This window comes from Acanthochromis polyacanthus, chromosome 15 (assembly GCF_021347895.1).
Source record: "Acanthochromis polyacanthus isolate Apoly-LR-REF ecotype Palm Island chromosome 15, KAUST_Apoly_ChrSc, whole genome shotgun sequence".
In the NCBI taxonomy this organism is placed as follows: domain Eukaryota; kingdom Metazoa; phylum Chordata; class Actinopteri; family Pomacentridae; genus Acanthochromis; species Acanthochromis polyacanthus.
Window position 1 is genome coordinate 19,341,125 of NC_067127.1, and position 27,039 is coordinate 19,368,163.

Genomic DNA, 27,039 nt, shown 5'->3' on the forward strand with positions numbered 1-27,039 from the left:
AAGTTAACCATTTGGATTTTAAAGTCAATTTATTAAGCATAGACGACAAAGAATACATCTCTCTGATTGCAAGAAATCTATAAAATCTCAAGTATTTATGTTCTCTTATTACAGTCACAACACTCAAATATCATGAGTCAACATTTCACACTTTTACTAAAGGCAAAAGAATTGCAACAAAACAAACCCTGTATTCAAAAGGAGACAGATTAATTTCCTTGACTGCACACCTGCCTCTGTGCTTCAAATACTGTCATTTAAAATCAACAACTGTGAATGAGAGGTTATGATACTTGTGACACCAGAATACTCTTCATAAATGTAAATGCATATCAGTCTGCAATACAAAGTTAAAAGTTTCATCTCCTCAGCTACACTGATTTTCTACCTGTTGAGACACAATAGGCTACAGCATTAGGATTTACAGAGGAGGCTTAGATCACATTAATACATTTGTAGGGATTCATCCAGGTCATGGTAGTTCCAAGTGGTTCAAACAAAAGAACTTCTTTGGTTCTTAAGGATTTTTCGTCTCTCATTCAAGCGGCTTCCTCAGTTCTACCCAGTTGGTGGCAAGCTCCAGGTATTCATTATCACCTCCAACTTACATGACTAAAGGTGTGAATGGTGGCCAAACCGCCTCGGTAGGGTTGTCATGACTGCACTCTATGACAGGTGAGGATATATTCTGCTATATCTCTTAGTGACGAAGACCCTTGGATGAGAGGTGAAATGTCTTAAAGATCCAAAAACAAGTCTAGTTCCCTTCTGCTGAAGCATGTAGGACACTAAGTCAACATGATTAGTGTCCCTGAAGTTAGAGCCCACGTGAGCTGATTTTGTTTTACCGTTAAATGAAAACACATCCTTTAGATGTTCTGCACAAACATATTTTGAAATACAAAAGTTTTAATTGTAAATAATGTGACTACTCTGTGGCTGCTACATGCTCTCATACATGTTCTTTAAATTTCTGACTCAGTGAAGAATCTCAGTGTTTAAAGAGATTCTTTAAGTCAACTTTCATTCGTGACTGCTTTATTCTGAATTTAATAGAAGTAGAGTGGTGTTTGATGAATTCTGCAAGGTTACAAGTTTTTAAAAATTTCCAATTAAGTGAAAATGTTAAAAAAGAGTTTCTGAGGCAAAAAGGCAGACACATGGCAAGCTACTCATTGACAAAGGATGCAATGTTTACAGTGATGTGCAAACAGTATGAAATTCAGTGGTGAAAGCAACATTATTTCAGATTCGAAAACAACTGCACTTCTGATAAGAGAGAAAACTACTCTCCTTGAGTTATTCTGAAATATCACTGTCACCTAAACATCTGAAGCCTTGGAATAACAGTATGATTATGTGGTATTAAACAGTAGATGAGCATTAGCACCATAGATCAGAAGAGGGCACCTACTGTCATATCCTCATTACACTTCAAGTTTTTAATAACAATGATAAAAATCTTAAACAATTGTCATTCACTGAAAAACACACTTTGCAATCAATCAAATCCTGAGTGGTTCTTTCTAAAATAACAAACATTCAACACATTCAAAATTACATTTTCTGGATTCATAAAATAAATGATATATTTGTACAACACAGACAGTACACAAAGAGCATCAATTAATTGAGATTAAATGAAATAAGCGCAGCTGGTTTCCAGATTTCTGCTTCAGTCGTCTTTTGGGCATCACAGCGACAGCACAAACCTCCTGTAGGGGAGACATGATGAGTACACATGCAGAAATGAAACTGATCATCAACCAGACACAGATTTATTGAGCATAGATTGATCACTTTAAGGATTGTCACTGAAATGTTTTCTCACTTTATGATGTCGGGCAGGCGGGGGTCTCTGTATAAGCCGTTGTGTAGATATCCCAGAGAACCCTCAAATGTCACCAGCTTCACTCGCTCTGTAGTCTGGGCACTTGCTGCAACCTCATGCATCTAGGAGAACAAAAGCAAGACAGTTCAGTCTAACTACGACAAGACAGGTTCCTAGAGGACACACTTAATTAGTTCAAGCTATAGTGCAAATACTGCTTCAGTTTATATTAACTGAAAAGTAGCCGTCTGTGCTAGCATACCTGCTGAACAACCGGAAGAGGAACCAAGTGATCGTCCTCTGAATGAAGGAAAAGTATTGGGCTTTTCATTTTCTTCAAACTGCAAAATAATAAAACTGTATCAAGAGATTGCATTTTACTAGTAACACCAATAAAAGTATCCATCAGTTAAGAGTCAACTGTTTTGTACAACAACTTACTTCTCTTCAGAAGGAAAGACAACTTTATTTTCTGCCCATGGCGCTTTGTAAAGGTATCCAACGCCTGGGAACTTCCAGTAATACTTTAAACACAAAGAAATAAACAATATAGTTATGTGTGATGTAGGAAATAAATACACCAAATATGAAAAGTTTTAGGTTAGATGAGTGTACCCAAGTAAAAGGATGAAATGGAATCTTCTGTCGAGCACTATTGAATGTACCTTCCAAGATCACACCATCCAAAACCACACCTGAAGAGAAGAAGAAACAGTCATTATACTGAGATGTTGGCGGTCACATCCTTCTAAATGTATGGCAGATTTCACTGACAGTAAAACCTACCTTGCTGAACCAGTTTGACTGCAGTGTTGGTGGACACTCTGCACAGAAACATAGAGCAATATGTTCATTTTGTCTGGTTTGCACGTCAGCTGGTCCTGCTGTTGGCAAGTTTAACGTGGCTGGATCTCTGAAGCGATTTGTTTAATTCATATCATAAAAATGAATCAAATAAAAAATGAGTTGAAACTTTTGTTGGCGATTTTAAAAATTAAATCACACATAGAGAGCTATCTCTTGATTTAATTTTTGATTGTTAAAGTTTTGGTGTGCTGCTTAAGAATTCAATTTTTGAACAAAAATCAAAAATTACGCATACACTACCAGTCAAAGTTTGAACTTATCTTCTCATTTTATGAGAATCTACAATGTAAATAGTCATGAAAATAAAGAAAAACCATTAAATGAGAAGGAGTGTCCACATGTTTGACTACTACTGTATATTGCACTTTTATATTCCTATGTTTTGCACTTTTATGTTGAACTGTCAGCCCCTCACCACCCCAGTACCAAAACAGCTAGAAGTATGTAGCACATCTGACCACACAAGAATTTACTGCTACCAATATTCTCCATGAGCTTGGTGACACACATGAAAATTATTCACAGACTACAGCCACAGGCGACTGTACTGTTGTTCAAATTATGGAGCAGCAGCCTTCAATCACTTTTCTGAGCATGACTCTCCTCCCATTCATGAAAGAAAAGACAACATTATTATAGTAACATTACAGAAAATATATTGTTTACAGCATTTTAACAACACTTAACATGTATAGTGTCGCCCATAAATTATTGTGAGGTCAGATGCACTGTATTATATATAAAGTGACTGTGCCACTGGGTCTGTGTCTGGCTGTAGGCTCCCTTGGGTGCTAATGGTGCAGTCTAACCACAAGCACACAACACAAAAATGCAAAACTAGGACACTAAGTCATTTTTTATTGCATACAAAAATCGAATTCTGAAGCAACATCACAACCATAAACAATTAAACGCTAAACTAAGTGACAACTATCCATTTGTGAAGTAATCGCAATAAAACGGATAATGGATGTTTAAACCCTATTTTTCATTTGATTCATTTTGATGATGCAAACTGAGCAATAAAGTGCAAAGTGTTACACAGATTGCAGCTGGGTGCTAATCATTTCAGTCAAGAATATACCATGTATTTTACTGATGGCAGAAGCAGATGTTTCTTTTACCTTTAGAAAAAGACTACACACTTTTGAAAAAAATACCATGAAAGTGTAAATGTCGCGGCCTAATACCTCAGAGTTAATTCTAGTCAAATGATGAGCATGCAATATCTGTTTAAAACAGTTGCTACAACAATAACCTGTGTCATTTTTACTTGTGTAAAAGTCTGCCCGCATGAGTAAAATGCAGCAGATCAAGAGTCTTTCTTACTGACCCAGTGCCAATAGAGTGTCCCCAGAGGACGACGAGGCTGCTTCCACTGCGCGCTTTCACCCAGTTGTACACACACAGGGCATCAGTGGTCATACCGGCTTCAGTCGGCTCCCCGGTGGAGTCTCCAAAACCTGCCAATGTTTCTCGCGTTAACTCTCACTGACAGATAATGCAGCTGCTGTTTACTGCCACAAGGTGGCAGTCACTCAGAGGGAAACCTGCACTGACACTGACCTAAAGTTGAACTGTTGTCTTTTGACTGCCTTACAACAAATAACTCATCAATCAAAACTGCCTTATTCTACAATGATCATACGACTGCAAATGATATTAAATCAATGTAAGAAGGCTGTACATTAAATTCAATATGGAGGCAAAGGAGCGCAGAGATGGGAAATATGTCACAAGAATCATAAATCTTTCTGTTGTACCAACCTCTGTAGTCAGGCACCAGCACGTGATATCCAAGCGCACTCAGTACCTGTTGACATATAACGTTTATTGTCATCAGAATGGCAAGCAAGTTTTTCATATCAGACCTCCAGAAGATTAATATGTTTGTGCTGGCAATTACTCACTTTTGCCACTCCCACCCGATGAGTGGCTGCCCTGTAGGAAAGATTAACAAACCTAAGTGCCAACAAATCGTGTTTTCCAAAAAAAAAAAAAGAACATAGAATATGTCTAGCAGTGTGGAGCCTTTATTCTATGCATTTTCACCAGCCAACTGTAATAAATGCATTATTTATCATACCTTGTGCCTGTGTTCCCATGAAGATATATGAAAACTGGACTTCCATCGCTTAAAGAGCTCTCATACCATGCTAAGTCCTTCCCTTGTGCCTCTTTCCACCGACTTTCAGGGACAGTGTACCTAAGCCAGTTCAAAACAATGCATCGTTTAGAGACACAGCTGATAATGGGATCATTAAAAAACAAGTATTGTCCTTCAGTATAAGTCGTTTACTATCTGTGCTAGGAAAACAAAAAAAAAAATTTCTCTTGGCTTATGCTCACCATACACCGAGGGAAATTCCCTCCTCTGATGTTAAATACATGTTGATGGTGTGATTAAGGGAGAGATCAGCAGGTCGGCTGAGGTCAACAAAGAACGGCACTCTGACTACAAACAGGGAAAGAAGAGAGGAGTTTCTTCTCTGGTGAGCAACAGAGGATTTACAGTACTTCCAAGAAGCAGAGAGGATATTCACTCACCCCGGTGAGTGTAAACAAAGTGCTGGATTAATTCTGGGAGCATCATGTAGGAGACAGGCACCAAAATGAAGACAACAAAGAGGACCAATAAGCCCCTTTTTAGCCCCCAGCGAGACCTTAAAACAAGCAGAGAGAGAGAGAGAGAGAGAGAAAAGTAATGTTACTACTGACGAGTGTACTACATAAAATATCTCGTGTAAAAAATATTGTGTTTGAATTTTTAGCACTAAACCCAACACAACCAACCACAGTAGTGATGGATGATTATTGGCAACATAATCAGCATCGTACAAAATGAACACTGACAGGCATGACACATTTCCATTTTGTCTGAATAAATATGGCGTATTTTAAAGAGTAAGTTGAAGTTATTTTTCCTGGTGAACTTGTACATTTCCAAAACATTGTATTTTATGTCTGCCAGCGGGCCATTACGTTAAGAGCAAGTATAATAATATGGTAATTCCTCTACATGAGAGACTTGATATTCTCTGCAATTAGGTGGAAAAATATGTGCATATATTGGCATCAGAATTCCAAAATGAGTCTGAAAATATTGGCATATTTGATGTAGGCAACAAGCCAACATCATGCCTCCCTGGCTACGAGCACTATGCGTCACCGTCATGTAATTCCTAACAATTATAACTGCTAAGAACTGGTGTGCTACTCCGTGCTATTTGAGCAACACTAAATCAACACTACAGCAACACTGGATAAGTTTTGCTCCCACCATCCCACTTTATCCACTACATCTAACTTTAGCTACACCTCTGCAGAAGTTTAGCATGACTCAGCAAATGTGAGGCGTATCCAGTGAGAGCAGGGTGAGTGGATGACTTTGTTGAGTGGTGCAAAAAGAACCACCTGCAGCAGCGTTCAGGCAAAACCCGAGAACCAAACGTCAGTCCTCAGAGAAGCGCTGAAGGCACTGTGAACCAGGTGCAGCAGATTGCACACGGGAATGTATCCTCAAACCCGCTTGCATGAACTGAGCCGCTCCGCACACGTCCCACCAGGATGTGGTGGCAGCGCTAATATAGAAACATTAATATGGAAGAGAAGAACTGAATGATCTAATCAAGACGGCAGGCTGTCGTTGGAGTCAGTCTAGACTCCCTGGAGGCAACGGCAGAAAAAAGGATGCTATTCAGACTATTGCCAATTAATGGACAATACATCCCACCCCCTCCATTAACACTCTAATCAGCCAGAAGAGCCCTTTTAGTTGGAGACTGATCTCTCTGCATGGCTCGAGGGAAACATATAGGAGGTCATTTATTCCACAAGCTATCAGACTGTCCAGAGGTAGCGCCTTTACATTACCATTCACTTGCAAATCTTTTCCAAAAAATATGTTCAAAAGCTCATATCAGATTTTTACTGAATGCACAACTGCAGCGTGATTGAATGCAACCTTCGGCTTACTTTGCTCTGGAGAACAGCTGCCTGCTCATTTTACTCAAATGTTTTAATAATATAATCAATGTAATTGTAATACTTTAGTATTCCGAACAATCCTGGTACTACTTAGTAACACTTCCAGGAATGCTTTCCATTTAGATTTCTTGTTTATCCGTACATTACATACACAATGCACATCTTAAATCAAGTCGTACAATTCACCAACATGTCCACATGATGTGTATTACATGCTAAAATACATATCACGCGTGAAACATCATGGCTGAAACCTGAAACTGCAGTGTACTGATGACAAACGCAAGGGTTGAAAAGCACAAATATGGACTTCCAGGGTTTCATATGGAGCAAAAGTAAGGGACAAATCCTGTCAACTTGTAGGATGAAGAGTTATGTGTGCTTATTACAGCTGAATTATTCCAATAGTACGTCTTGCCGCTGTGCAGCGTAGAGTATTGTTACAGTGTCTAAGCAGAGCCAAAACAAAATGGTGTGCTGAAGCTGCAGCGAGTGGAGAGGGGTGGGGACTCCATAGATCTGCATATTCAAGAGGAAGCATTGGTTTAGAGGTAAATCTCAGCTATTCAAAGGCAGTAAGCAGAAGTAAAACTTTGCAGTAGTATGTAACTGATACACATTGATGAGTGTTCAACCATAGCCTGTCCATGTGTTCAACAAGTGGACGGGGACTTAAAATGGTAACTCTGTGACGCATATGCAGCCTCAGATATTTAGATTAAAGTCCAGGAAGGTTATACTAGGACATGCATTTAATATTCCTACTGCACATTTACTCCATGCCCTCTCTTACTCTACATTGCCCTATTGCATACATTTGCCTACACCTATCTTTCAGTCTATTCATCTTTGCCAGGGGTGTCAAACATGCGTCCCGTGGGCCAAAAACGGCCCTCCAGAGGGTCCATTCTGGCCCGCGGGATGACTTTGAAAATGTGTAAAAATTACAGAGAAGACATTAACTGCAAATTGTAAATTTTTAAAACTATAAATTTAGAACAATTTCCAGACCATGACAAGTTCTTTAGATCATAAATTAAAATATTAGATTGTTCATTGTTCTTTTGTCATTTTGTGTCTCATTTTTGCAATAGTTGTCCTGTTTTTGTTGCTTTTTTTTGTCTTGTTTTCCTCTCAGTTTTTTGTTGTTTTGCTTCTTGTTTTTGTCGCTTTGTGCTGTCTCCTTTTTGTCTCACTAGTGTTTTTTGTCTTAGTCTTGTTTTTGTAGTTTTGCGTTTTTTGTCAAATTTTTTTAATCTCTTTTTTGTTTTGTTTCGTGTCGTTTGTCTCATTTTTGTCGTATTTTGTCTTGTTTTTGTGGGTTTTTTTTCTTTTATTGTCTGCTTTTGTCATTTTGATCTTAAAGTAAAATACTATATTGTTCAGTTCCAGATCCCTGTGACTAAATAAGTGTTTGAAAATGTTGTGTTCCTTTGTAGACACTCTGTGTTCTGTAAGTTGCAATGTGTAAAGGTTGCAGTGAGTTAAGGGTTTACCGATGGAGCTGCAGGTTGCCGGTTCAAGATCAGATCCTTCTTAAATTTAATCTGAGCGAGTAGCTCAGGGGGTAAGAAGAGAGACTACCAAGCAGGAAGTAGCAGGTTCAAGACCCACCACTGGCATTTTTTGTAAATTTCCCTGCTGTGGGATTAATAAAGGTTTTATCTATCTATCTAAATGATAAACTGAGACATGATATTGTTAAAACTGAACTGGTTGTTCATAATGTTCGCTGTAAAACATTAGTGCTTTTTGCACTAAAACAAAGGAAAAATGTAAAGTCCTTTATAGGTATATATGCTGTGACAGCTCCTAGGCCTCAGGACCTCTTCCTGTTTAGCTAGTTGATAAACAGAAAGTAACCTGCTAAACAGGTGCTGGCTCATTGGCCATGATGGCTCACAACTGGGTTGACTGCTCACCTCTATATACACTGGTGTTTTAGCTGGCAATCTCTCTCGTTATCTACTTCTCATTGAGTTCCCTGTGGTCTAGTTTGGTTGAGTTATTTTGTTTTCTCAAACACATGATCACACATTACTGATGAACTGACTGCACATGTAACTCAGTTTCCTTAATAAATTTCATTGAACCTTAATTTGCCATGTGTGATCTCCATCTTTTGTCCTTCCTCTGAGCCAGGTTGTGACAATACTGATTTTGAAATCTCATTGGACTGAATGTGGCCTCTGAGCTAAAATGAGTTTGACACCCTGATCTATGCACAAAGCCATAGTCAGTTAAAAGCATGGTTACTGGGATGTCACTCCCCTACATGTCAGACACACAGCAACACTCGCATTCACACCTACGGACTATTTCGAGTTACCAATTAACTTCAGCATGTTTTTGGACACTCTTCGCGACCCTAGTGAGGATAAAGCGGTGTATAGAGAACGGATGGATGGATGTTTTTGGACTGTGGGGGGACTCGAACCAGGGATCTTCTAGCTAATAAGTGAACGTGCTAACCAAAAAAAACACTGTGCAGACTCTTCATACGCATGTGTAGCTTTAAATGCATCTGAATGTTGTGACTTTTTAAAAGTGGATTTGAGGGCTTCGTCTTCCTTAATATTCAGAAGACATCCAGTATTGAAAAAATATATTAAATCTCCGGCACAAATTGATACAGAAACGGCACTAAGTGTTACATGAAAAAACACCATAATGCACAAAAATCATGTCAAATCATAAATAGGGTAAGTAGGACCTCCGTGTGACCATTAAAGCTAAAACAAACACTGTAGTAAGCTAGCCGCTGTAACTTACGGTTCCGCCTTCTTCCTCTGGGGTCTGTTGGACCCCTTTCCGATGGCTGAGGATCTATTGTCCTGTTTACCGCCTCTTCTCTTCATCCTTTACCGTCTGTGGTATCTAACAGAAATATAATGTAATGTGTGAATGTAACCTTCCCGTAGTTCAACTGCACCTTTGACTAAGTCTGATCAAAGTGCAGATTTCCTCGGAAGAATGTTTATATAGGTTTTAAGGTAGTACCGTCTCACTGATCACAAAACACATTAAAAACGGCACTGCATCTAAGTATTTGTGCTGAATTTATCTGCACTATTTCAAATATGGGCATATATAAACTGACACGCAAATACACCACTCTTTATCTCTCTCTTTCTCATAGGTGAGCAATATTGACTGAGGAAACTCACTGGTCAACCTTAAAAGTTCAGACGGGGCAATAACTACGTCGTTTACAAACACTCTAGAGGCCAGGTTATAGCCCCAATAAAAAAGTATTTACCCCCCTCACATTTTATACCTTTGTCGTGGTCAGTATAATTTGCCTTTTTAGACACCAGTTTCTGAAAAAAGAACTGTTTCATGTCAAAGTTAAGCCAGTTTCCTACAAAGTAATGTCTATTAATTAAAATGTTAAAAGCAAAATAAGTGATTGTGTAAGTATTCACCCTTATCAAGTCAGAATTTAGTAGAGGCACATTTGGCCACACTTGGAGCCCTGAGGCTGTGTGGGCAGATCTCAATCAGCCTTACACATCAGGACACTGTAGTTTTACAACATCCTTTACAAAACTGCTCAAGCTCTGTCAGGGTAGGGTTACTCCAGAACATTCACCTTGTTGTTATGTTAAGCCATTCCTTGTTAGCCTTTGCTGTATGCCCCAGGTCACAATCTTGTTGAAAACATACCTTTTCTTAGGTGCAGGTCTCTTGTAGATTGCCTCTGGTTGTCCTTTAGGAAGTAGAAATAAGCTGTGCTTCTCTTGTACACAGCAAAAAGTGGAGTGTTGATTCAACTCCCACAGAGTTTAATTTTAACACTTTTTCAGGGTTTATATAGCTCCACACTCTACAGAGTTAACACTGAGCGATTTATCATTAACACTGAGTCAGAGTTCCTTTATAACTCACTAAACTGGGTTAAATTAACACCAAAGGATTTTTCATTAACATGATGTCAGAGTTCCTTTTTAAAGGAAAAAAAAAAACAGTCTTCAGGAACTTACAGGTTCCTGAAGACTTTTCACCTTTCATCCAGAATAAACAATCACTCCAGGTCACATGACTACTGACTCATTAACAACCCAGGACTCATAGCCTTCAGGTGTAAATTGTTGGGAAAGTAAGTGGTGAACAAAGACAGCAATCATGATGATGGGGCATATCAGTTGTAGGATTTCTTGATATGTTTTTGTAAGGGTTTTCTCCACCAATTATAATTGTAAGATTATAATAATGTTTCTCCACCAATATTAATGTAGGGTTAATGTTTGCTCAAATGGGGTTAAGGGTTTTATACAGAATTATTATATAGTCTACCTGATATTCGACCAGCCAAGTATTTAGATTAGACAAATATAATAATTAGCCTATGAAACACTTCTTGTTGCGCTGTCAAGAAGAGCATCAGAAATTATTAGGGGAATTATTTAGCTTGAGAGGTTATGTATAAAATTGAGGTAGCTGGAATCTATACAAGTCAGGGACCAAGATGTGAACAACAAAACAATTGAGGCACTGAGCTTATATTTGTGTACATTTATTAAACTAACTAGACAATAACAACAACAATAACACACATTAAGACGAACAACAACAACACAAAACAAAACAAATAAGATGGTGAGATGTGAATGATGGGAAAAGGGAGGAAGAGAACACAATATTTCAATGTAACACTGGGATTAATATTACACTTGAAATATGATGTTTTCTAGAGAAAGGGGATAAATGGACCACACCTGAAAGCAGCTTTAAATTTGTTAGTGTACTAATTTGTTAGCCTTTGAATTTTATCTTTGGAAAGATAATTTGAGAAAGCTTCACCAAGTTCCAGTGACTGAAAGGTACTTGCGTGCCGTGATGATGATGAGGATGATGCTGCTGCTGCTGCTGCCTCGGTGGATGGTAGTCTTCGTTCACCTTAAGGAAGACGGACATTCGTTTCAGGACACCAATGTTTTTGGATAGGGAGGACAGATGGATGGAGAGAGGAGTCAAAGAAGCCATCCATGTCAAATTTGTTTTATTGTGTGATTATAAAATAGATAAACTTCCCCTAGCTTTGTCGAACTTTCACCGGCAGATGTTGTTGGTATGGTCCTGAATCTATAAGCACAACTTCTCTCCTCACAGATGCTTCGTTTGGAATAATCAGTTTATCAAATACAAAAACAAATCTTTATTTCTCAACTCCTGGTTCAAGAATAATATAGTTTTGGTTACCCAGCTTCTCAGTGATAATGGAAATTTGCTTATCTACACAGAATTTCTTCAAACACTTGGTATTCCTGTTTTCCCCAAGGATTTTGCAATTGTAATGGATGCCATTCCTTCCGGTATCCTGACTCTGTTAAGAGGTGCTGGAAAACCAGTTTGTCCTTCATTAGACCCCACATTAACACAAGTTGGACATTTGTGTTTTTCTACCACAACTAAGAAAAAAAATTGTCTCATCAGATCTTTATTACAAACTGATATTACGACTACCACGTGTGTTGTTCAGTACTGGTCCAATATTTTCAATGGGTTAAACTGGGTCCATATATGGAATCTTCCATACAAATATTTAATTACAAATAAAGTTAGAGAAATATCTTACAAAATAATTCATAAATACTATCCCACCAAACACTACTTGTTGAGGTTTGGGAGAGATGTGTGTGTGGACTGTTCCTTATGTGGTTGTGAGCCTGAAACTTTGATGCACCTGTTTTGGGACTGTCATTATACTGCCACCTTTTGGAAAGAGGTACTGCACTATATTACTCTGAAAATTGACAAAGACTTTCTTTTGAAATGGGACAATGTGCTCTTTGGTGTTCGTGATGTTAAAAGTAAAAAACAAAAAGAACTGTATGTCATAAATCTAATAATTATATTGGGTAAATATCATATACACAAAGCCAAGTTTAGCCATTCGAATCCCTGTTTTTTTGGATTTCAAAAGGAAACAGAAAAGTACTTGGAAAGTATATGTGACTCTAAGAATAAGAAAGCTATGAAGACCTATCATTTGTGCTCTTTATTTTCTGTGTTTATTTAGCAGCCTTCCCCCCTGGCTGTTGTGTTGTCTGTATGTTTGTACATTTTAATAACTGTTGTTGTTATACTTTGTAATAAATAAATATGAAAAAAAAAAGTCAAAGTAGAGAAGCCATCTCTGAACAGGGGGGGGGGTAGTCTGCGACATCATCTTTCGCCGATTTACAATCAGGTCCTTTCAAAACTCTCCGTAAGAACTACTCAACAGACTCATGCAAATGACCACCATTAGCACATGAGGGCTCAGTGACATCTGTGCATTTCAACGACCCCCACTGATACTCACAACGACCATCGCTGAGTAGTCAGACGAGTCTTGGTATTGGTTGTTGGAATAATAATAGCCCTGAATGCACCTCACAGCGGTTTAAAAGCTGAGGCAACACCAACCACCACCAGAACTGAAGAAGCCTCTTGGATGAGAGGTGAAACGTCTTCAAGGAACTTTCTTGAAGTCCAGTGGATTGATTTAAACAACTTTAGATAACCATGACCTGGATGAATGAGAACCTATACAGAGATTTTGAATACTTATGCAGAATAATTACACAATCTAACTGAAATTCGACCAGCGAAGTAATTAGATCAGATTAATCTAACAATGCAGAATATGAAGCACCTCTTATTGTGTTGTCGAGGAGAGCTTCAAGAATTATAGGGAAATTATTTAAGCTGAAAGTTATTTATAAAAGCTCAGTACCTGGAATCTATACAAGCTGGTGACTGAAATGTAAACAACAGAACACTGGAGACACTGAACTTAGATTTATATACATTTATTAAACTAACACAATATGAACTACTAACTTTGACACAACAGTAACATTCAACACAAAACAGTAAAGAAAAGAGAAGGAAGAGACCAATAATACAATGTAATACTGGGTCAATATTACAGTGAAATAAGGCATTCTGAGAGGAAGGGATGAACAGACCACAACTGAAATCAGCCACTAATTTGATGCTTGGCTTATTTGGAAACTTTTAAGAATTTGTCTATGCGTTAAGAAAGAATTTAGAAGGTTGCATTAAGTTTCAGTGACTTGTGGTCGTTTGTAGGCCTGATAGTGACTGGGGGTTTGAGCCGGCCACTTGACTAAGCTGGGCCCAAAATGTGTCCTGGTGTCTGGAGGTGAGTGATGTGAATCCTGTAAAAGTCTGTTTTCGGGTGGCCTTCCCCCGATAACAGAAACGTCCCACCATCCCGACAGATCTGGAAGGTGTCTTCTTTTAATGCTGAACATCAGACTCGACTCCTTGGGGTCTCACAGTGGCCCTGTCTCCAGTCTGTGGCTGAAAATGGATGAAAACTTGCTACTTCTCTGTCTTAAAGTTGATTATGGCTGGTGGATCCTGCACATTATTCCTAGAAATCTATTTTCAATCTAACAAGTCTTTTATTGTAAAGAAGATTTCACCGTCAAACAGCATTACAATGGGAAAACTTTTTAACGGGTGTGGGCATATAATAAAAATTACAAACACTGTCTGAAATCTCATGGATTCTCACAGAAGTTGTCTTTCCTTTTTTAAAATGAAATATCTGCACAGACCCAAATGATTTTGGTTTTGATTACACGGACAGACAGACAATGCCTGTTATTTCTTATTTTATATATTGAAAAAGCATTGTATTTTACCAGTGGCCCACCAAGATAAAAGTAGGCAAAATAATGGTTTAATTTCACTGTAGGAGAGACTTGATTTTCTCAGCAACTAGATGAAACAAATGTGCATGTATTGGCATCTGCCAGCAGGTAAAATAAGTCGGGCAATATTGGCATACTGAACATCAGCAAAAATCCAATATCGTGCACTACTAGTAAGGGGAATATAAAGAGCACTGATTTTACAGAGATATATATGTTTTCATTTTCTGGCAGCAGTATCAGTTTTGGTGTGTTTAGAATACATAAAGCTATGTGGGAATAAAGAGAAGAAGATCTGTCCAGGAGGTACACACAATTATGCATCAAGTCTGACATTCTGTATCACATAAAAAGGAACACAAACTATAATTTGGTCATGCGCTTAATAGTACCCAACCCCATTATTGCACACATTTTAAGAACATCGTTTGGGGGGAAAAAAATCATAATTCGCATATATTTCTTATCAAAATAGATATGTTAATGTTCAATATGAAAAGGGCACATGAGAGGACATAAGTGCTTCACAGACAAAGAAAAGACAAGCATCTACCAAAACTCCCCACATGTGATCTTTAAGATGTGAAGTGGAGAAATTTGGACTACAAATAGTCACCAAAATGAATAAAGAGGATGTTAGAGCTGAATAGTTGAAGAACTGTGTGGCTCAGGCTGTACAAGGGAACCAACGGAGAGAACAGTGGCTGCAGTAGAGCTTTCTGGTAGCTGGTGGCTCAGGTACACACCAAAAGTCACCTACAAAGATCACAAAATGCCAGAAAAGTTGATTGCTCTTGTCATACATGTGCAATTTATCCCCCCCACCGCACTTGGCATCTACATGAAGGAGTAGTAACTGTTTCTGACTGACCTTTCCAGTGCGAGCAGCAGACAAGGACATTAGCGGCTCTTTTGTTTTAGTCCCAGTGTCCTGGTCTGTTCCAACCATCTGGCACCTTCCACATGGACCTGCAACCTTTGTGTTAATCACACAAGGAGCACATTGATTTAAGAAAAAGCAAAAATCTGCTTTTAAAAGATTTGAAGATTTAATCTTTTATCTCAAAGTGTCAGCTCACCATGAATCGAGTGCTGCCAATAATCAAGTGTGACCAATTATCCTCCTCAAATGGTTCTACTCCAGCGATGACTAAATTGGCTCGGAAGCGGCTAATGACATTCTGCGTGTCAAGGAGCTGATCACCCTCAGAATCGTCCTGCCTGAGAGAGGGAAAGTGGAAATTGCACGTTTTTCTGCAGCCGCTCCGTAAATTATCCACTGTGATGTAAATGTAAAGGCGTCTACACATCCTGACTATTTCACTGGAGCACTGCGCATTTTGAATAACGTATCGTGTGTTCAAACCTGCTGCTCATTAGTTTCTGAATGAGCTCCACGCTGGCAACGTTGATCATGAGATACTGAGCTTCATTCACCAGGGAGAGGGACGAGGAGGTGGTAGCTACAACGGAAAGATTTTGTAGATTACCCCAGTGATTTGTTCAATTTGAGGAAAACAGTTTTGATTTATAACGTGAGCAGACGGCATCCTCAAAAAGTCAGAACATTAAGCTTTTGCTGGAATACAGATGGTGGAAAATGTGTCACATAGGTTCATTTGTCTGTATGGATCAAAATGTGCACTCTCAGTTGAACATTAATTAGTGTTGACATGAGCTAGAGGTGGGTGATATGGATCAAATCCTCGCTGTCTTCACTGCTCAAAGCTGCGTCCTTGAAATGCTCCGAAAATGAAACAAAGACAAGTGACAATTGATTTAACTTCATCTGAGAAATGTCATGAAAGAGCAGCTACTAAATGGGGCTTGTGATGAGATTGTCAAATATCAATATGTACCACAACATAATGACTATTCTATAAATTCAATTGGAAAAAACTATTACGATGGAATCTGGCTCATCTAGTGAATGAAAGCCAAGAGGAAAACTCATCATGGAGGCAAAAATTCTCAGTGAATTCAATAATGCCATAACGCAGCCCCATTTACTTATCTGCAACATTGCCAGTAAAGGCATAACAAAGTTACAGATATTAAAGATTTTACTCATGAGGGTTAGTTCACTTGTCATGAGGAGAAGTGCTCGGCTTGTTAAAACGGTTGCGTAAAGTTTCTTGTGGCTCTGGAGGGAGCGGGGTAAAACCTGAGAGAATAACCGTGATGATGTCATTGGTGGTATCTCACGCTCGGTTACAAATGATGAAAGACATTTGTCGGGGAGGACAACATGAAAAGATGGATCCACTGCATTATGGGAAATGAAGGATGTAAGAAGTGTAGCATTTCTGGAGCTTAACCCGTAGCACAGACTAAAAGCCAGGGAATTCTGGAGCCTCGCAAAGATAGATTTAAAGTAAAAAGGTCAAAGTCTTTGCACCAGGGGATGAGATACCCTCATTTGTAGTCTCTAAGTTTAAACAAGCTCACAAAACACTGGATACTACACTTCCCATAATGCAACTCAATAGCACTATATGTCTTCCTTAGATGTATGAGAGCCCTCCTGGTGACAGTGATAAGAAACACACTGCAGGCATTACTGAGCAAATGGCCACTGATAGTAAAGTGCAGGAATGAGGGAACTAAACTGTGGCCAAACATTAATAAGACATGGAAACTTGAGTAAAGTGTCTACACAAGATATGAAATCAGTTCACTGACAGTACTGTGAGTTGCTAATATCACACATAATGCTTTGATAAATTTGATTTAATTTCATTTCATTTCGATGTTGTGATGAATTGTATTAATATCCTGTTGTCGACTGTTGTTTAGAAACCACAGAGAGCACTGTTTGTTGTGTTTAGGTACAGCACTGTGATAGCACTGAAAAGAAGGGGAAGAGATTGATAGACAGACAGACAGAGCACTTAATGTAGTCTGTTAGTCTGCTTGCTTTTCATGGTTAGAAACTGGACAAATTCTGTTTCTCCCTCATTGCAGCAGTCCACATACAAATGAGAGAGAGAGAGAGAGAGAGAGAGAGAGAGCAGCAGACTGTAAACAGCTGATTCTATCCACCTCTCCCTCATGACTTTGGGTGATTATTGTGAATAATCTAGTTATTAAAAAATAAATCATGCTTTGTCTGTGATGACATTTTTGTGTAGTTCTAGGTATTGTCCACTCCACTGTGCTCCAGCCACTGTGGATTCTTTGGGGCATTCTGTGACTTTATCTCTACTTTCCCACTGGAACAACCCCCTCTGTGTGCTGTGGCACATTCTGATTAATTAAACATTACATACAGTAACATGCAGAGGTTTCAATATCATATGGTAAGGTGAAATTGCCTGACAACAACCATTTATTCACCTCAGAGTTTCCTCATGCTTATTAATCTCTGTTACTGAAAGTCATGGCTACACAATAATAAAGTTGTGGTCACTACTTCATCATCTAATTCCTACCAGCTGAGAAACAGAAGCAATGTTGGAAGGCTCAACAGTGCAGTTCCTCAAATGTCCACTTGAGGCTGGTACCAAAAGTGAGCCAATCCTCATAAACTATCCATTAATCCATGATCTATACTACCAGTCAAAAGTTTGGACACACCTTCTCATTGAATGCTTTTTATTTATTTGCATTATTTTTATACTGTAGATTAACAGTGAAGATTAACACCTTTTTGTTTACAACATAATTAACCACGCCCGACGGGTACGTCGGCGGGGTTAATGCATTCGGTGCGGTATCTGGCTAGGTATGTATGTATGTATGTATGTATGTATGTATGTATGTATGTATGTATGTATGTATGTATGTATGTATGTATGTATGTATGTATGTATGTATGTATGTATGTATGTATGTATGTATGTGGCTATGTCCGGTCCGATATCTCTGCAACCGCTGAAGTCAGGATAATCAAACTTGGCACTGAAGATCAGTCTAAGGTCCCCTGCTCAGTTGTGGAGTTACAGGTCAGCAGATCAAGTAGAGAGGGAGATACGTATGATGATCACGATTGATACATAGGGACGACAGGGTTTTCGCCAGCAGAGGGCGTGGTTCTGCCCTCTACTGAGGGCTCATCTAATTCCCTATGTATTCTTACATAGTTCTGATGTTTTCAGTATTAATCTACAATAATAAAAAACACTGAATGAGAAGCTGTGTCCAAACATTTGACTGGTAGTGTATACACCGCTTAATCCTCATCCTAGGGTCACAGGGCTCGAGTCTATTTCAGCTGGCTTACTGCGAAGGCAAGGGACACCCGGGGTAATTCACCAGTCTATCATATTGCTACACATAGAGACAAACAATCACACTCACATTCACACCTACAGACAATTAAGAATCACCAATCAGCCTTAGCATGTTTTTGGACTGTGGGAGGAAGCCGGAGAACCCAGAGAAAAATGTTCGCATGCACAGGAAGAACATGCAAGCTCCATGCAGAAAGATCCCAGGCCCAGGCCGGGATGTGGACCGGGGATCTTCTAGCTGTAAGGCGACAGTGCTGACCACCCACAGTGCCGTCCTTCCCCATTGATTCCAATGTTAAAATGTTTAATTATACAGCAGAAACAACTGTTAGTGAACAATTAGTTCACCTTCCAGATCATGACAACTGCACATCTAGTAAACTTTTATATAGCTCACCTATTTAAAATGTGCATAACTACTCCGCAAAGGAACACGGCAGAGTTATGGGACAATCGGCGTACATTTTTCCATCTGTCTGTCTGTTAGTTATTACTCAAAAACAGACCAACAGATTTGGATGAAATTCTCAGGGAAGGTCAGAAATGACACAAGGACCACCTGTGCGGCTTATAGTCTGGATTCACGGATTTGTTAAAGATTTCTGTATCATTGCCAGACAGCGGCATGACGTCACTGTAACTATGACAAGTAAACACTACGTCAGCTGCCTGCTGATGATCACATGATTGCAATCCTACTACAAATCGACTGTTGCAGACTTATCGGGACTTATCAGTTTGAAATCATACAAGGAACAATTGATTAAATTGTGGGGGTGTTTCCGAGTCCCATTAATTCCAGCCGCCTGCTACATATTTAGGTCACACAATTCGGTATCCGTACATAACGTACACATGCATAACACACACCTGTGCTCAGTGCAAGGTGATTTTGCAATCATCATCAAAACTGCTCTGCAAGAAAACTATTGGTGATGTCATGGAGGGTTACTGTATGTTCTGTGCAATTCAGGTTCTAATTTTAATTGCATTTTACTTCCAGGTGCTCCTATTTTTGCTGATTTACTTTTTGTAAAACTTAAATGTTCATAAATGAATGTTTTTATTGCTTCACTAACTTTGCTAGTTGTCCATTCTGTGTGCTGAAATAAAATCTGGTCTTCCTACACACGCCCTCACTCTGTAAACAACAAAGCGGCTTAAACCGGCTCACAAAACACAATTCCAGCATGTCCTGTCCATGTTCGAGCTTGTGCATGCCCATGCTCATGCACATGATAGGCGGAGGAAGTGGGGATAAAGGAGACAGTGGGAGCGAGTGGGACAGTAAGTCTGTCACACGTAAACCATTTAAATGTGCTCACTCTTTCTCCCAAATCACCCTTTAGGCATTTTAAAAATTAACAAGTAATTTCTAATCTACCTGAGACACACGCAACCCTGGCTGAGAATCATTTGTATACATATTTATAACTGCAGATTATTAAAAAAAATAAAAATACAAATTCACTAAAACCTGAAAAGATGACATTTGTAAATTCCAAGTGCCCAGCAGGAGGGAGTGCAAGGTCACAGATACAAGCACGACGTAGTATTACCATTGCTCATGTACACTGCGACAGACAAATGCGGAGTGAACAAAGAAAAGCCGGGCAAAGCAGGTGAAATGCTTATATATGTACCTCTGCCAAGCCTCTTTTTCATTTCTCGGGTGAAATCAGGTCTTTGTCTTATCAGGCGGCACGGCTGTCCAAGGAAGTCTGAAAGCCACGATGCAGCCTCGTCCCCGCAGTCGACAGTCTCCACCCTGGGGGAAGGAAGAGGATTATATTCAGGAGGCCCCGGGGAAATCTACTGAGTTTTGATGCTTTTTACTATTTGGTGCGACATCTAATCCAAGAATCACTGCATGAATAGCTTTTTTTAACCGGTGACTCGTCATGTGGGGATCTGTCAGAAAAGATTAATATCATCTCTTGCTCATTGTTTGTTTTTCCTTAAAAAAAAAAAAATTGGTAAGCAGAAGGAATTTCATAAAAAGCTGCGAGAAAGAGGCCTCATAATGCCATCCACTGAAAAAAAGGTAGCAGGGAGAATGATGCAGGGAGAGAAAGCATTAATACGAGTGGAAAATAGGGAACAAATGATATGTGTCACAATATTTCTAGCAGCTGCCGCTTTCAGATGTCTTAACATTGCCAACTCACCTGTCACCACAAACTTTAGTGTGACACACCCGAATGCCTCTGTGCAATTGAGTGTTGTTTTCCAAAGGAACCGAAATGGTATCCATCCCTGCAGGGCAACAGAGAAAAAAAGAGAGAGACGAAACTGCTCTAAAAAATTTATAGCAGAAAATCCGAGTGATTGAAATTTCTGTTGTTAAGCAGTGTATTTATTCTCAGTGAGCCGTGGACGGACTGTCTGACCCGATGCCTGCAGGAGCAATTTGTTTGAGGGAAGGTGCACTTGTGGGCGAATGAGGCATAAACGTGTCTCTCTCTTCTGACTCAGGCACACGCCGTTTCCATTCACCACCATCCAGCCTCTGTCGTACAGTAAACCCAACTGTCCCACCGGCCAGTCGTGGACCTGCATGAAGAACAGCACGGAGTCAAATCAAAGCAGGTAGAGCAAAAGGAACAGAGAGGAGATGGGGACAGAAAAAAAAAGAAGCGAGGGAAAGTGCTCAAACCTCATACGCTCCACAAGACTTGATGGGATATATGTAGATGTTGGTGAGAGTATAAGCCTCCCCATGGCTGTTTGAGTCTCTGCGTCCAAATCCCTTCAGTGATGCTTCTGTGGGCTTCTTTTCCTCTACTTTATATATTTCCCCATTAGTAACTTTTATTAAAGGATATTCTTTGGAGGCCTCTGATGCTGTTGTGGCTGTTTTTAGCTTCTGCATCCTCTCTTGGTCCACCGTGACCGGTTTCTCTACGAAGCACTCGGCAACAAAGTTCAGGAACTTTTGACAGTCTTCAAATGTTGACATGTAGCCAAAGGACACTCGAACTGATCCGGTCGGCTGGCCATCCACTAGGTCGATGTTGTCTCCGCAGACGTGGCCGGCCTTGAAGAGAAAAAGACAGCGCTTCATTCTACAAACACATGCCCCTTAACAGACCTCGACAGCTTTCCTATTCCTTCATCGCTCACCTGCAGGTTACTCTTCATCTGCTCATTGGTGATCCCGAGGAAGGATTGGCAGGCCCCCGTGTTGCAGAAGCAACCTGTACGCACATGAATATTGTACAGACTGGCCATTCTGTGTACCTGAGGGCAACAGAGGACTTGCTATAACACCTGCCAGCATTTTGTATGAATACACATGCAATACCTAAACTGTTAATAAACATAAATAAATCTCATTATCACATGCACCTGTGAATACCCAATTATGTGTCCATTAGAATCCATGAGGTTGAAGTTCAGAATTGCGCCCTGTGTGATCGGACTCTCAAACTGGCCTTCAGTGTACATCTGAGCCACTGGTCTCCCGTTGCCATGGCAAAGACTTGACAGCAGCATGTATGTGTAGCGTGCCAACCCGAACGTGTGCTGTTGGATATTGTGCATGCTCCCTGAAGGCAAAAAAAAAAAAGGGATAAATTTGGCAACGTTTTTGGTGTTAACCTAAAGCAGATTATCATCGTGAACAACCAGCATATGCATTCTGATTTTGCTATTAAATGAGAGATTTAGTGTGCTTCTGTGAATTAATATGCTCTGTCACAGCACCTGTGATCCTGTAAAGAGCTTCAAACCCGTGATTTACTGCGATGATGTCCAAGAAAGCGACAGTTCCATCTTCAAATCTTTATCAGGGAGGAAGAAAACATTGCATTGCGGCATAAAAATACAGGGAAGTGTGAATTCTCCACGAATATGTAGGATTTGACAGGCTCGTACAGTACTTTACCTGTCAGAAATGTTTGCCGCCTGCACATAATAATCTTCTCCTGAAAGGTAAGCTGCTGCTGTGCCTCCTCCAAAATAAGTCTTTTTTAGTATGCCTGCTGCGTCGTTGCGGACAAGAAGGGCCCCCAGACCTGTAGGGAAGCCAAACATCTTGTAGAAAGAGATGGGAATGAAATCAGCGGGGCAGTCCTGTAGGTTTAGAGAGGAACAACTGACATAAGAGGCCGCGTCGAGCAGCACAAACCAGCGGCCTTGGTGGTCACATGCTGGGTAAAGGCGTCTCGCTTGGATGCTTTTCACATGGCTAAGGGGATACCTCCTCCCAGAGAAGTTGCTCTGTGCCGGGTAGCAGAAGAGGTGCGGCGTCTCGCAAATAACACCTTCACCTTGAGCCTCATCTTTTGCCCTGTTTTCCAATTCCAGCGGGGAGACAGGCAGGGCAACTACCCCCCGGCCAGAAGTCAGCCCTCTCATGCCAACTACAGAGGTGTGGCTGTCTGTGAGGTAGCAGAAGTGACTCCCTGCCTCGCTCTCAGTTGGTGGCCTCCAGGGAAAGCTCTCAGCCACTAATTTGAGAGCTGCTGTACAACCAGAAGTGAAAATCACAGAGTACTCCTCGGGGGTGGTGTTAAAATGCTGCAATACCCTGTAAGAAAATGTTCAGACTTTTTGACTCATTTAAATCCTTCAAAGCACCATTCAGAGGAATCATTGGCCTATTATGAGGGCTTCAGAGGGGAGGCGCAGACTTTACCTGTATCTCACCCCCTCCACTGTGTCGTGTGTCAGTGTGCTGCTGGGGTGATGGCTGTGAGGGTTTCCTATTGGGGGGAATAAAGACTTAAAAGCTTTGGATTTCACAGCTGCATGAAAAATTACCACATAAAAATAATATCAGATGATTTTGTATGGCTTGTCTCACCGTAGACATTAGTTGAAATGTCCCTGCAGTAGTCCCTGACCAGAGACTCTGGGTACAGGGTGGCTGCTGCATGGTCCAGGTATGTAGCTCCTGTTGACAGCAGCACAGCAGCCATGTAATGTAAACAGTCAAGACAGCCACCGTCCTGTCACTTCTGCTCAACACCCAACACGATCATTACCTTTAATCCGCCTGAACTCCTCCTCGATCACGTCTGGGAAGTTTCCTCCATAACCGTAGTGACTCCAGAGCTGCTGGAAAGTTTCAAAAGTGCAAAGTTGGTGGAAATCCATCGATCGTTTCCAGCTGCAGACAGCTACAGAGAGCTCCGCGGGGCTGCTGTTGCTTCTAGCATTTCAAGTCGTTCCCTCTTGAACTGATTAACTCTACCGGGGGTATAAAGTCCGGTGATCGGCAGCTGGCGGTCAGTGTAAAAAAGGGGAGGACGGTTCCGGTGTTGACATGAGACAGAAGCGAAACTTTTCTGCCCCTGGACACTAAGCTGACAGGAAACCACGCATCTGTTGTAATAACTGGTTAATATCCATGCCACAAGCTAGCTTTGGACCCTCTTACATTTAGTCAGCAACTTTCTGGGTATAGTTTTTACATTCAGGTTAAATATAGTGTTTGGGTAAACCAGGGTAAGACGCCCCCTGTGGTAAGAAGCCTCCTCATGAGCACTAAATAATAGTTTTCTCTAGGACGATAGAGGTCATGATAATGTTTTACTGTAAATTATTTACTAGCGGGGGGAAATCAAAAGAAGTGTTCTAGAGGTAAGTTGATGTAGCATTTTGACATTATAAACTAGTCCTTTTTTTAAATTGGCATCTATGCACTCTCATACAAAAGTTTGAGGTCACTAAGAAATATCCTCATTTTTGAAAAAAATAAGCTTATTTTTTTCCAATGAAGACAACATTAGATTAGTCAGAAATACAATCTAGATAGTGCTAATGTGGTAAATGATTATTCTAGCAGGAAACGGCAGATTTTTAATGGAATATCTACATAGGGGTACAGAGGAACATTTCCAGCAACCATCACTCCTGTGTTCTAATGCTCCATTGAGTTAGCTAATGGTGTTTAAAGGCTAACTGATGTTTAGAAAGCGCTTGTACAATTATGTTAGCACATGAATAAAGTGTGCGTTTTTCATGGAAAACATGAAATTGTTAGGGTGACAGCAAACTTTCGAACGGTACTGTACAGACACAAACTTTTCAAATGCTTAATATGAAGGTCAGGTGGAGGGGGTTTAATTAGTTTCAACAAAAAAATAACATACTTTTCCGTAATATGTAGACAGTTTTTCACTTCTGTAAAACAAATTTCTGCTAAATCATATTCGCCATCGTCTAGTATAGTTATATAATAGCTGCCCAGCATTAAACAACGCACGATTTTCAATTTGAAAGGCTAACTAGCGAACTTCATGTTAAGCTAATCTTGTTATGCTATATTAGCTTGCTGCAGCACTAGCCAGCTAGCTTAAATGTTTTGCTACTGTCAGATAATCATCCCTGTTGACATTTTTTTGTCAGGAATCTAAAAAATAATAAGAATAAAGTTAAAATGGTTGTCCTAAATCCATCAAGTCTTGACGATGATCAATTATAAAACAAATCCAACATTTTTATTGCAAATTAAGTAGCTATATTAGCTTTCTGCAGCACCAGCCAGCTAGTTTCAATGTTTTGTTACTGTCAGATAATCATCCCTGTTGACTTTTTTTGGGTTAGGATTCTAAAAATGAATGATAGTAAAGTTAAAACGTTTGTCCTAAACCCATCAAGTCTTGACAATAATCAATTCTAAAAAATAAAAATAAAAATACCCGACATTTTTATTGCAGTTGATGTAGCTTAGGTAGGCTAGTAATCTAGATGTTTGGAAGTACCTCATAGAATTTAAACTGTAGTTACTATTAACTTCTGGGTAGCTATCCTATTATAATTACTGAGTACAATGTCACCATAAAACCAATAAAAGTGGATATTTCAGAGAAGGTGCAGGAATGACTTCTGCATCGCTTAATATATCTGGTGTGATGTCACTATTGGAGCAAGAAGTATTCAGACCCTTTACTTAAGTGAAAATACCAGTAAGACAATCTAAACACAACTTTCTAAACAAACTTCATTACAAGTTAAAGTCCTGCATGAAAAATCCTGCAGCAAAATCTAGTTTAAGTATCAAAGTAAAAGTTGAGGTTTGGTCCCTCCAACTGACATATTAATATTATTTATGGTAACATTAAGTTAATAACAGTGATACATCAGTGTGTCAGCAGCATGTTACTGTTATAGCTGCTGCAGTTGGGAGCTAGTATGAACTATTTTATGTCCAGTTTTATATACAAGGACAGCAGATAAATCTGAGAGTGCTTCAGATGATAAATTGGAGAGAAAAGAACAACTAAGTTCTGATAAAAAAGTTTTTTTTTTCTTTTTCCCCCTGTTTGGTCTTGTTCTCTAAACTTTGACTTCTGCTGAGATGTTGGATCATTTGAACATTAATTGAAATACATTATGTGAAGAGTTGAGAGGGAAAAATCACTACTTACTGGAGCTGTCAACAGCTCAGAGACATCTGAAATGTGAACCCAACTGCACACTGCTTTACGACAAAAGCCAAACAGAAAATTGAACTTAAGTACACTACTTGAGTAAATGTAGCCACTGTCCGCCATTGCATTTCATTTCAAAATGTCCTTATTACCGGTAAATGGACAAGCTTTAATGTTCCTTTATCATTTTTAGGGCACTTAATATGGCTATAGGGTGCACGTGTTCATTTACTTTGGATCAAAGGCCTGGGGACATGTATTGTCAGGGATGCTGTCAGCCTCTAAAGACTCAGCTGTTGTTCATCTCACCAGCAAACTCATCCCACCCTGTATTAGTAATAGAATAGATGCCAAGGAGGTAAATACAGTTGAAATTCTCTATGAGTTCTTTCCAAATATTTGAATTATTACTCAGTAGGGCATGTATACTCTGTAACAATAGAATAGTTATCCAGCAGTTCAACAATAACTATAGAATAAGATTGTTATTAACAAAGATTACACTGTAACTCTGGAGTAATACAACGCACTTTGCAGGCTATAATCTAAAGTGTTACTGTAGAAAAGACAATGTCTATTCATGGTTTTGTACAATATGTATAGGAATAAAGAAATATTTGCAGTTTGTTTTTACATGATTTTAAAAACTAAAACCACGTTTAATGCGTATTTAATATGCATGCTTTCTACGTGATTTAAAATAAAAGTCATGAGAAATATTTCATTATAACAACAGTCTTAAATCATTACTGTTGTAAATAATGTTATGTTTTCCAGATTCCATACTGGGGTGTGTATCCTCCTTATGGAAGTACAGCCATGTTTGTTGTAAAGAATGTATTGGATGTAAGTTTACACTTCGATTCCATTTTGAAATATATGTGGTAAATGTGCACATATGATTTGAATGCTGATACATAAACTGACACTTAGACTATAGATGTTATTTTTATACACTGCCGTTTAAAAGTTTGGGTCACACAGACAATTTCCATAAAAACTCACACTTTTAATCATTTGCAAACAGAACTGCATGGGTTTTCTAATAACCAATTAGCCTTTCAACACGATTA

At 39.5% G+C, this 27,039-nt stretch overlaps 2 protein-coding genes across 2 annotated transcripts; both read right to left on the reverse strand.

Annotated features, from left to right (window-relative positions):
• Positions 1 to 10: 10 nt before the first annotated feature.
• On the reverse strand, positions 11 to 9,642 carry si:ch211-117n7.7 (Monoacylglycerol lipase ABHD12-like). The gene is made up of 13 exons (XM_022222474.2): positions 9,458 to 9,642; positions 5,246 to 5,361; positions 5,048 to 5,153; positions 4,785 to 4,904; positions 4,609 to 4,639; positions 4,466 to 4,511; positions 4,032 to 4,161; positions 2,618 to 2,655; positions 2,447 to 2,526; positions 2,273 to 2,355; positions 2,094 to 2,172; positions 1,832 to 1,953; positions 11 to 1,715 (listed from the first exon to the last, which is right to left on the reverse strand). Exons 1-13 carry the CDS (start codon positions 9,541 to 9,543, stop codon positions 1,694 to 1,696), a joined length of 1,059 nt encoding a protein of 352 aa, XP_022078166.1. The 5' UTR covers positions 9,544 to 9,642; the 3' UTR covers positions 11 to 1,693.
• A 3,824-nt stretch (positions 9,643 to 13,466) lies between these two features.
• mocos (molybdenum cofactor sulfurase) lies at positions 13,467 to 24,019 on the reverse strand. Its single transcript, XM_051959724.1, has 15 exons — positions 23,576 to 24,019; positions 23,395 to 23,484; positions 23,227 to 23,293; positions 22,474 to 23,118; positions 22,293 to 22,369; positions 21,936 to 22,135; positions 21,711 to 21,827; positions 21,244 to 21,624; positions 20,978 to 21,140; positions 20,756 to 20,843; positions 20,231 to 20,355; positions 15,722 to 15,818; positions 15,435 to 15,576; positions 15,227 to 15,331; positions 13,467 to 15,111 (listed from the first exon to the last, which is right to left on the reverse strand). The coding sequence occupies exons 1-15, from the start codon at positions 23,685 to 23,687 to the stop codon at positions 14,992 to 14,994; spliced, it is 2,529 nt and encodes an 842-aa protein (XP_051815684.1). The 5' UTR covers positions 23,688 to 24,019; the 3' UTR covers positions 13,467 to 14,991.
• Between the last annotated feature and the right edge of the window lie 3,020 nt (positions 24,020 to 27,039).

Excerpts from the sequence above, each read along its gene's own strand:
- si:ch211-117n7.7 (XM_022222474.2), bottom strand. The coding sequence starts at position 9,543 with ATGAAGAGAAGAGGCGGTAAACAGGACAATAGATCCTCAGCCATCGGA. Across the intron at positions 4,512-4,608 it reads ATCGGGTGGGAGTGGCAAAA|GTACTGAGTGCGCTTGGATA; the intron begins GTGAGTAATTGC and ends ATATGTCAACAG. Across the intron at positions 1,954-2,093 it reads CTCTTCCGGTTGTTCAGCAG|ATGCATGAGGTTGCAGCAAG; the intron begins GTATGCTAGCAC and ends TTGTTCTCCTAG.
- mocos (XM_051959724.1), bottom strand. The coding sequence starts at position 23,687 with ATGGATTTCCACCAACTTTGCACTTTTGAAACTTTCCAGCAGCTCTGG. Across the intron at positions 15,819-20,230 it reads GAAAAAGAGGCTTGGCAGAG|CTACCACCTCCTCGTCCCTC; the intron begins GTACATATATAA and ends TTTCCGTTGTAG. Across the intron at positions 15,577-15,721 it reads CAGAAACTAATGAGCAGCAG|GCAGGACGATTCTGAGGGTG; the intron begins GTTTGAACACAC and ends TCCCTCTCTCAG.